Source organism: Thermomyces lanuginosus (genome assembly GCF_041956635.1).
Source record: "Thermomyces lanuginosus strain ATCC 200065 unplaced genomic scaffold VTN49scaffold_32, whole genome shotgun sequence".
In the NCBI taxonomy this organism is placed as follows: Eukaryota; Fungi; Ascomycota; class Eurotiomycetes; order Eurotiales; family Trichocomaceae; genus Thermomyces; species Thermomyces lanuginosus.
The window spans coordinates 309,575-319,658 of record NW_027192366.1 but is presented as its reverse complement, the minus strand read 5'-3'; the positions used below and the strand labels follow the sequence as shown (position 1 = coordinate 319,658).

The window sequence follows — 10,084 nt, the reverse complement described above, 5'->3', positions numbered from 1 at the left end:
CAATACTTGTCATCCACGGACAGATTGTGTTAATCCGAATGTTCTCCTTGATCACATTAACATGCAATCCACGCTGAATCCCAATCACACCATGCTTTGTCGCAGTGTAGATGCACAAACCGCCAGACTCCTTGAACCCGGCGATACTGCTCACGAGCACCAAGTCACCACCCCCATTCTGTCGCAGATAATGCGCACCAATACGGGTGGTAAAGATTGTGCCCCGCAGATTAACGTCGACTTCCTTCATCGGCGGCTCCACGTTGACATCCTGATCCGGCAGGAAGGGATCCTTGTGGATCACGATGCCGGCATTGGCAACGACAATGTCGACGCCGCCCGTCGTTGAGAATGTTTCGACCGCGGTGCGGAAGAGTCGCAGTTGATCTGCGTAGCTGGTTGTGTCGCAATGGACGTACCGTAGGCGGTCCGTGCCGAGTTTCGACACCAGGTTCTCACCAAGGGTGTCGTCGATGTCGCCAAAGACTACCTTGGCGCCAGCGGCTGTTCGTTTCACATGTTAGTAACTTCGAGGCAATCTAGCCGGATGGGCGCGCGTGTGTGTGATCTCTACCGTGGAATTGCTCGACGGCCGCCCGGCCAACGCCCATGGCGCCGCCCGTTAGGACGACCACCCGGTCTTTGAGCGTGGGAAGCAGCGCCGGGTTGAACTCGACTAGGGACATGGTGATGCTGGGTTTTTGCTACTTTGTATGCTTTGTTGAGCCATGCATGGCTTCGAGTTTATACTTATGCGCCGTCAACGAAGCCCCACATCGTTCTCCATCTCATGCTTTTCTTTGACCAGGGGAACGTATGGGTTAAACGCTTGTGCCGTGGCTCGGGTAGTTGTGGTCCCGTTGAGTCTTTGTGGGATCCAGAAGATAACTGGCACCAACATGAGGGCAAGCTACGAAGCGGGGCATCATGATCAGGCAAGTCTCAAACAGCAGCCTTCTGAATCCTTCATGGCCATGAGATGATCACGGACGAAGATCTGTTCCTTGTGGAATGTGATAAGAGCTCTGAAAATGTGGGGTGCTTGATCCGGGTATCTCTCCAATGCATCCCCAGATTTGATGCCGAATGCGGGGGGATTACCGCCCTGTCCTCCCCGATTGATCGGATTAGGGCTCTTGTACAGTCTTCCGATGAAATTTCATTCTACTCTCCTCTCATCCCACCGGTGATTACATCCGATGCTTTAACCCATATTCCCGACGTGTAATTACAGGATGATGCAATATGCTACACATGAGCAAGAAAACACATATATACACAGAGACAAAATCATTATAGTATAGCGAATGAATGAGATAAATGCCGGAGAATCCTCCCATCAGCGCAGCGCAAACAGCGCCATTCCGGCCAGCATGGATATCCCGGTAACGCCAATGCTCTTCAGCAGACCCGGCACTTGAGCAGATGGAATGCCGGCGTCCTCGTCATCATCATCATCAGATTCAGATTCAGAGACGCTGCCCGTGCTGGTTGGTTCGTATCCCGGTGCCGGGGCGCCAGTGGCCGTCTGCGTGACGGAAACACCAGTGATGACGGGCCCTTCGCCAATGTTATCCTCCTCTGTAATCTCAACAATGTCACTATCAACGGCGTTGTAAACAATTTGCGCCATGGAGATTTGCTGGTTATCCAGATCGTAGACCACGTATGCTCCCCGCAGGAAGGTATCGCCCAGAATGATGGGCAGGCCGAGAGCACTCTGCGGCATCAGGCCGAGCTGGCAGACCCGCTCCCCGTTGGTGAATTCCAGTGGATCCCCGGTGATATCCCAGACCGGCAGGCTGAACTGCCGCATGGGCGCTCGGATGGTGAGACCGTCTTCTCCGCCGAATCCGAAATCGAGTGTAAGGTCGTCGTCCTCGAGGGTCTCGCACGACGCGAACCCGAGACCCTGGCTATCGGTGATCACATCAAACCGGTCGACGATTTCCTCAAAGAGCTCGTCCGGAATCAAGCTCATCGTGGAGCCGGAATCGAGCAGGGCGGCTTCCGCGAATGAACCCGAGGTGATGCGCGTGGTGTCGTCCCCATCGGTGATCGCGAGTGAGGTCCAGGCTACCGTCATGCTCCGGATCACGCCGTCGCTTTCGGGCTGTATCGGCAATGTTCGCAAGGGGCCGGTGAATCGCGCGCGATCGTATCCGCCAAACAGAATGGTCCCATACTTGGAATCTAAACTTGGTCAACCTCTAATGCCTCCCCCCTTGCTTATTCCCCAGCCAAGGGAATGCGTACCAAGATCATTCAAGTACAAACTGTACGTTCTCGTGTTGATCAGGTCCTGCTCAACCAACAAGTCCATGATATTCGGGTACGGGTCTCCGCCTAGTGCAACAATCGCCTCGTTCTCCGGGAATCCGATCCCCATGATACCCGTGGTGACGGCTCGCGCTCGAGTTGCGTACGCCATGGTGAGGTTTTGGACGGTGACGTTCGCAATGGATAAGGAATCAAGGATATAATCGCCTTCGACGCGGGAGCCTGGGGTACCATATCGGATGAAGAAATCGCCTCTGCCGATGATCTCTACCGTGTCCGACTCTGACGGGTCATCTGCATAAACGAACGCGCTGTTAGCGAACAACGGCCGATGCAAATGAAGGAGGAATCACTCACATTCTCCGCCTCGACACTGTGAGCTTGAGCTGCATGACCCCGGGCCGAAAAACCAAATGTCACTACTTCCCGTATCGAGCTGCAACTGCACCATTTGCGGCGGCCTCCCAATGGTCACATTGACAAAATATAAGCCATCAAAAATGGCGTTGCTGAGCGTAACATTGGCAACATCATCCCGTTTTGAAAGTTGAGCCATGCGTTGTGTGCTCGGTCGTCTCTCCACCTCCATCTGGACGACCTTTGGGTCGGCCAGAGCCGAGGACAGCAAGGCTGTCAGAACGACAGCCGTCTTCATTGTCAACATGGTTCAGCGCACTCTGCGCAGCACTTGGGTTTCTGCACGCGATTTGACCTGCGGGAGAGAAGGGTTCTAGAAAGCTTAACGGGTCCCAACCGGCAAGAATAAGCTCAAGATCAATCCGATCGATCAATCGCGAGGTATCCTGTCTGTATTTGAATCCGCTGAATAAATATTCAGTCGGACGTACTTCGGAATTACGAGAGGTGAGTTGGACAGATTGTTGATGATGATGAACCTGGGGGGCTTTGCAGCAGCACTGCCGCAAAAGTGATTTGAGATTCCAATGCTTGGCTAGAGGAGCCTCCGCAAACGGATTGCTGCAGAAAGTGTTCCATAATTCTGCCTAGCAAAAGGATACGAGACGGAATTTGCGGAATCTAACATTTAATCCTGAGAAAACCAGGTTACTCTGCTGGGGATTAGGGAAACCTACGCGGTCTGGCAGCGATTTTGCTTGGGCAATGCCTATATTAGGGCTATCTTACCGACTTGGCACTCGTAAAACTGGAGAGCAAAAGGGGCGCTAAGGTTAGCTTGTGATCCAATGAGATCCCTGCCCCTGGAGCTCACTGTTTGAATCTCCATGATACGGAGTATATTAGAAATACTATTATTACTAGAAAGGGAGAGCGTGGAAATCAATCGTGCGAGTGCACAGTTACGACTGACTAAAGCCCGGTGTACGCGTAATAATTCGGGGCTCTGGCAACGTGCGGCGGGCTTGGCAGTCTTGGCTTTCAGCGTCACCTGCTATTCAGTGACGATGGCTCGAAAACCTCACATGTTGGCATATGCTCCGAAGCAGATCGGTGATTAGCTGAGTTTATGTGATATTAGACAACCTATACGGGATCTCACTGCTTCATGAACCCTTATGCTGTGTTGGGACCGCGGGATCGAAGCAAAAGGAACCGACGGATCTCCCGGAAGAGCCACAAATGAATTGAACTCAGCCGTTGGCAGACGACGCGTCAGATGAATCCATTTCCAGGGCAATGTACTCCGTATTCTACCTACTCCAAGGCGCTTAACTTGTGGACAATATTTGAACAATTCTTGACATTAATGGGTATCATATCTCGTCAAACGAACATAGTAAAGTACATAAAACCGTGGCCTCCCAAGATCCTAAAGCCAGTCTATCAATCATTTCCAGAGAGTGATTCAGCATGGACTCATCAATCCTGATTCATCACAGCACAATCGTCGCGCTTCCATGGCTCGTTTCGGAGCCATTCATGAAAACACTTTTGAGTTGCGAGAAAAGAGGAATGAAATCAAAGAGAAACAAATGTCGAAAGTCATAGCTTAAACCTGACGATAAGGCTCATAGGCCTCGCTGCGATTGTATGTTTGCATGGGAACATGGCTGCCAGGGGTGTAGGTCGGCAGCGGGCTGGTGTGGCCAGGGCCCATGTATGGGCTGCCAACGCGTTCATACGAGTAAGGAGTCTTCTCCCCGCCGAGCAGACCACGCTTGCGGTCACCGTGGTACGGAGAGCGACCGGAGCAGCAGCACGAACTGATTAGCCAGAACAGAGTGCCAGCCAACGCGAACGCCGAGGCAATGAAGGTCGCCACATAAATGTTGCGGCCCAGATCGCCGTGGACTCTGTATTCTTCCAAGACGTTGTTGAATGTGCCCTTAAGCACAGCAAAGAGCGTAATGGCGGTGACGGACGCGGCAACGGTAAAGAGCGCGGCAACCTGATATCATGATTAGTGATTTGGCAGGGAAAAAAAAAAAAAGAGGGAAGCCAGAAAGCACATACCCCCGAGACGAGACTGGTAACCAAGCTGCCCAAACGGCTGAAGATAGCAGACAGACCGACAATCAGTTCGATGATCGTCGCAATGACGGCAACCGTGTAGGCCACAAACATCCACTTGGACACGGTCTCGTAGATGTCCAAGGCCCGGTTCAGATTGCTGGGAAACAGCTCATCGACGCCCGTCTCGTTCAGATTCCAGATCTCGACTGGATTGAACCAGAAACTGGCCTTGGGCTTGGAGCAGTAGTCGACCTCGTAGCCATCATTGGTCTTGTTACCGGCGCAGTATCCCCATAGGCTGATAGTGTAGAAATCGCGCAAATTGAACTCTTCCCGGGCGTGCTGCAGCGCTTTACCTAGCTGGTCATCGTTCAACCCTGCGATGTCGCCCGCCAGATTCTGAATTTGTTCCCCCAGAGATTGGCTATTATGAGTGAAATTAGACAAATCGGCCTAGAAAGTTGTCAGCGAGAATTCCCCGGGCGTCGGCGTTCCGGAGCAGACATACTCGGAAGAAATAGAGATTCGTGAGGGTGTCCGAGCCGGAGTTGGTGCCACCCAGATAGACCAGGAGCAAGGGAACCAATGCTCCGATGGTCAGGAGATATGGAAGCGAAATACAGGCGATGCGGCCTGCCTTGCCCATGTTTGCGACCTTACGATGTTTTCTCGATTCACGTCTTCAGTTCCTTATAGAGGGTGGCGAATCTAACGGCGGGTTTTTTCGAATCCCTAACGACCGAAGGAGGACGAATGACGGTCAGATTGATGAAAAGCGGCTGAAAACTGGGATGGAAAAGTTGAATAAGTTGATCAGGCATTTATATGCAGGCATGATATGACCGACCTGCGCTCGTCGTCATCAAGAGAGCCATAACAACCTGCACCGCCGCTCAGAAATGACGCACGTTGATTGGACCATATTGGGTGGCTCGGCAGGAATTAATACGAAATCTTCTATTTTGAGAGAAAAGTGGCTGTGTGCTATGATCATTCTTTCTGTGCCTTGCGAGTTTGTACAAGATTCTTTAATGCAAGCTACAGTGTTTTTCGTCCTATGAATTTGTCTCGTTATTCTCTTGAGCATTTCATCGTTCAAATTGATGTTTTTGTTCTCTTAAGATGGCCACCTTAGCTGCCTGGCCTGGCCTTGTCTCCCCAAATTTTCGCCAAGCCGCCAAGTCTGCTGGTGGAGACCGAATGATGTGGCTGGTTATTGAAGGTTGATCTGATTCGCTAAGGATAGGTTATTTCCCCGACATTACTTATATTGGAATAGTGCGCCTCTACTAAGATCTGACCCTAACCCGATCGAGATTAACCAAGCCGTCGGATTCCAGCTGAATTTCGGATAGAAAGCTTCACAGCTGGATATGGACATGGCAGACACGCATTCTTTCACGCATTCCTACGTCGATCAGACTTCCGATTTATTTTGTCAAGGAATACTCGTATGTGATGTGGAAATAGCCAATGTTCACCGCTTCTCAGACTTGGCACGAAGCCATACAGTGAACTAGAGGTTGACTTCAATTACTCCGTCCTCCGTATACTCGTTGATAATTGTAGTTGAAGTCATTGGATAGTAAAATCGCGTCTATGATAAACTGTTAAAGGCTTCTATGTTCATAAAGCGTCAAGGCAACTTTTTGATGCAGAGTTCTGTTCGATCTGAATTTTTAGGTAGAAATCAGTCACGCTCTACTTTCCAGCAATGATTCTAGCGGCAGAATTTCCAAACCCACGCCAGCGATGATTAGTTGACGGTCAGGCGCTGAGAGCCCAAGAATGTCCATCGCCGAAATATCGGCAATCGAACTCGCTCTGTCAAGATGTAGTGTAACGGAGATAGCATCGACGCCACATTGGGCGACGTCAACAGTGATGGTCCAGATCTTGACTCGCTGATCATTACCGGCTGATGCAAGCATCACAGTTGCGCGTGGCTTGTCGGAGGACGCGGGTTCGAATCCCACTATTTTCACGGCCGTGATGGTCGCCGCGTGTGCATTTGGAATAGAAACTGTGGCTGCGGTGAACGCGGCGGAGAGAAGTGTAACCGAAAGGGAGTTGTCGTCGCCGCCTCCAATCAAGAGCACACGGTCATCTGAAAGCCTCTGGACTTCCAGGGCTTTGACGCTGCTGGCGTGGATCCGGTAACGAAGCTGATATGTGAGCGCATCCGGTTGGGCATCTTCAGAAATCCGAAGGTGGCCATCACTGTCATTCATCTTTTCCAGCAATGGGCCCAGAGACCACATTGCCAAATGACCGTCGGTTGCAGCAGTCACTAGAATGGTCGACGAGCCTAAGTCCAGGAATTGAACCTGGGTAAGACAATTGGTCGTATATGTTCCCGTTGCCAGCAGTGTAAAGGTGTGGGCAACTTCGGTTGAGACGTACGAGTAGACCTATACAACTTAGTCTACCGGCTAGCGAAAGGATAGAGAACGAAAACACCCACCTTGACTACCGAATTCGAATAGACAAGAGCTATCAGAAATCGATCTGTTTCAGAAGTGGCTTCGATTTCGCGGATATCAAAATTCGTCACTCGCGGATCCGCATTCTTGTCGACCGGCTCGGTCCTAGCCTCCACAATTGCAGCTAGGCCGAATACCGGAATTAAGCGCACTCTCCAGACAAAGAATTCCTCCTGTCCAGCGCTGGAAAACAGGTACCTCCCATCATTGGACCAGGATACCTTCTGCAGCCCAGTTTGATGCGTCGTGAACACTCTTAACGACCGGAGAGATCCCCACATTGGGTTTGTTTCGCAGGTGGAGGGAGTTGATATCCGCAAAGCCGTGTCCTCTGCACCGCTGGCAATCAACGGTGCAGCATTCTTCTGCGGCGGATTGAATACAGCTAAATCTTTGATCTCTCTTCCATGGCTTCCCACACGAATGATTCGACTTTCAGAGGTTCGTATATCAATTGCGTGCAGGGAGCGCGCTTGGTTCCATAATATCACTCCACACTCGGGGATATCTTCGTAGGGTTGGAAAACCCACCATCGGTGAACGTTTCCGCAGTCGAATGTCATGATTTCGCTCTGGGTGGATTCGTTCCATAGCACGAACATGGTTCCACGGAAACCAATGAACATTAGATGCTTGGTCGTGGGATCAAAATAGAACCCCTCGATCTGCCCAAGTGGCAGGGACGCGCGATGGATCATTCGAGGTGCGGAGAAGCTAGATTCGAACATATAAACAGAGTAGTTCCCGTCACGACCACAAGTCATTAAGTAGTCTGTCGTCGACTTCTCAAAATCATTTTCTTTCGGTATAGTCCCCATAAAGCTGACGAGACTTGTCCCGTGTGCTCGATGATCACACCAGATGAGCTCACAGTCCGTCCCGTATTCCACTTTATATAGGACCATCCCTCCGAATTTCCCCCCGAACATTATATACTTTCCGTCAAGCAAGAGAGTAGACGACGACACGGCAAACGGAACAGGTAGAAGCAGCCTCGCGCGGTCGGCATGCGTAGTCTCGCTGTTTACCTGCTCAACAGAGAACAAATCTGCATAGGGCATATTAGGGTACGTGACTGCAAATTCCACACGACGCCTAAGTGTGGAACCCCCGTCTTGACTAGTATGAGCCGTGAAAAGATATATCGTAACCGGCCTGGACTGGACAGTGACCAGGTCGAACAATTGCCTTGAGGAGTAGTCGAATAATCGGATCAGCCCACTGCCACTGCCAATAATGGCGATTCCCGTCCGCGGGAGACTTGATAGGGAAGCGAAACCTTTGAGGTCGGGAACAACAGATATCGGTTCGCAAACAATTGATGGTTGGGTGTCATTCTCTCCATTTTCGATGTGGCCAATTTGTACCACACCGGACGCACTGATTCGTAGAAAGCTTTCCTTCGACACAAAAGCAAATACCTTTGGCTGGTCATCCGTCTGGACCTTTGATCTGCCTGCTTTCTCCACGGCCTTGGAACTCCAGTAAGCCTGAGATGGAATCTTTGACTGATTTTGCCCAGTTAGATGCCCTATTACATCGCCAAATAAAGACAACCGGAACGATCTCAATGCTCCATCGGCACCACCTGTATAGATCTCCAGGGGTTCGCTTGACAGAGCCACCGACCAAATATTCTTTCCCGCGTGGCGGTGTAAAGTCGTGACATTTGTTAGCCGATACTGTTGCTCCGGGTTCAAGGGTAGTTCAAGCAACCAGAGCTGGCATGTAGTGTCTTCTCCAGCAGAAATAAGATTTATCCGTTGCACGTGCTTGGTCACCGTCGGAAGGAATTTAACCTTCCAGATTCGCGAAAGATGTCCATAAACCTTCGCAACATACTTCTCAGAGCCAGCTTTCACATTTTCAGTTGCTGTGCTGCCAAAGCCTGTGCTCCGAAGCTCAAAGCCGTCTGTCCAGTAAGCTGACGGATCGGCAGATGTAGCAAGGCAACAGTCGGAAATGTCCCAGATCCGAATGGTTCGGTCATCGCTGCAGCTTGCCAGAAACCTTTTGGGCCTCCCGTCCTTGTCTAGCACTTCTTGGGATATGTTGACACCGAATATTGAACCCTCGTGGCCGGTGAAGAAATGATGTATAGCAGCAGTGGCATCAGGTTTGGAACTTGACGTTCTGTCTAGGAAGCAAGACCACACGATGATCTCACCAAAAACCGTTCCACCTGCAATCACAATATGTGATGGACCAAAAGCCACAATATCCGCAGAGTAGAGTATTGACTTGACGCCCATTACTAGCTGTTGCAAGAAAATAGCTCTCGGGTACCTGGATGAGCCGAGATTTGAGAGCTTCACGCGAAGTACAGCATTATGGGCTGTGACTAGGTAGGCAAAAGCCTCCTGATCATCCGTATGGGGAGCACACGCATCAAAGATCCAATCTGGAGCAGCATACTCTGCAGTACAATTAACAAGGTATGCATCGTTCGAATCTGGCTTCGATTTTTGACCAGAAAACTGAACGACACGAAGTGATTGTCCACCCCAAACCAGAATGTAGACATTATCGTTGAAATCGCGATCAATCATAAATCCATGAACATTGTTTCGCCGGAACACCTTAAGGCCAGCAATTTGTTTTCCACTCTCATTAGAGATCACCGACATAAACGGGCCTTGCCCTTGGAGAAGAAGGCTCGAGGAGCCATATTTGAACTCTGCCAGCCCAGTAACGGGGACCCGAGCATCGGCATGCTGCAATACGTTGGCCTGGATCACATTTACGAACGCCCAGAACTCTACTCACCTCAAAGGTCCTAGACATTGAGTGACGTATCAAATTCCAGGATGCCAATCAAACTCAAAAAGCCCATACTATTGTGACATGACCTACTTTTTGTCTGTCAGACGCCGCGAATTTCTCTTTGA

At 50.6% G+C, this 10,084-nt stretch overlaps 5 protein-coding genes across 5 annotated transcripts in view; 1 reads left to right on the top strand and 4 right to left on the bottom strand.

Annotated features, from left to right (window-relative positions):
• VTN49DRAFT_4875 (uncharacterized protein) overlaps positions 1-686 on the bottom strand; it is a gene marked incomplete at both ends in the record, with an annotated part of 1,402 nt that extends 716 nt beyond the window's left edge. The window contains 2 exons of the mRNA XM_069412869.1: positions 7-504; positions 575-686. Coding sequence (XP_069266794.1) covers positions 7-504; positions 575-686 — 610 coding nt within the window. The remainder of the gene's footprint in view (positions 1-6; positions 505-574) is intronic.
• A 653-nt stretch (positions 687-1,339) lies between these two features.
• On the bottom strand, positions 1,340-2,944 carry VTN49DRAFT_4874 (uncharacterized protein; the record flags this gene model as incomplete). Its single annotated transcript, XM_069412868.1, has 3 exons — positions 1,340-2,193; positions 2,257-2,574; positions 2,638-2,944. 3 exons carry the CDS (start codon positions 2,942-2,944, stop codon positions 1,340-1,342), a joined length of 1,479 nt encoding a protein of 492 aa, XP_069266793.1.
• Positions 2,945-3,916: 972 nt separating this feature from the next.
• On the top strand, positions 3,917-4,248 carry VTN49DRAFT_4873 (uncharacterized protein; the record flags this gene model as incomplete). Its single annotated transcript, XM_069412867.1, has 2 exons — positions 3,917-4,041; positions 4,110-4,248. 2 exons carry the CDS (start codon positions 3,917-3,919, stop codon positions 4,246-4,248), a joined length of 264 nt encoding a protein of 87 aa, XP_069266792.1.
• Position 4,249: 1 nt separating this feature from the next.
• VTN49DRAFT_4872 (uncharacterized protein) lies at positions 4,250-5,359 on the bottom strand (the record flags this gene model as incomplete). Its single annotated transcript, XM_069412866.1, has 3 exons — positions 4,250-4,648; positions 4,714-5,166; positions 5,222-5,359. 3 exons carry the CDS (start codon positions 5,357-5,359, stop codon positions 4,250-4,252), a joined length of 990 nt encoding a protein of 329 aa, XP_069266791.1.
• Positions 5,360-6,407: 1,048 nt separating this feature from the next.
• Positions 6,408-9,980, bottom strand: VTN49DRAFT_4871 (uncharacterized protein; the record flags this gene model as incomplete). Its single annotated transcript, XM_069412865.1, has 3 exons — positions 6,408-7,124; positions 7,178-9,910; positions 9,963-9,980. The coding sequence occupies 3 exons, from the start codon at positions 9,978-9,980 to the stop codon at positions 6,408-6,410; spliced, it is 3,468 nt and encodes a 1,155-aa protein (XP_069266790.1).
• Between the last annotated feature and the right edge of the window lie 104 nt (positions 9,981-10,084).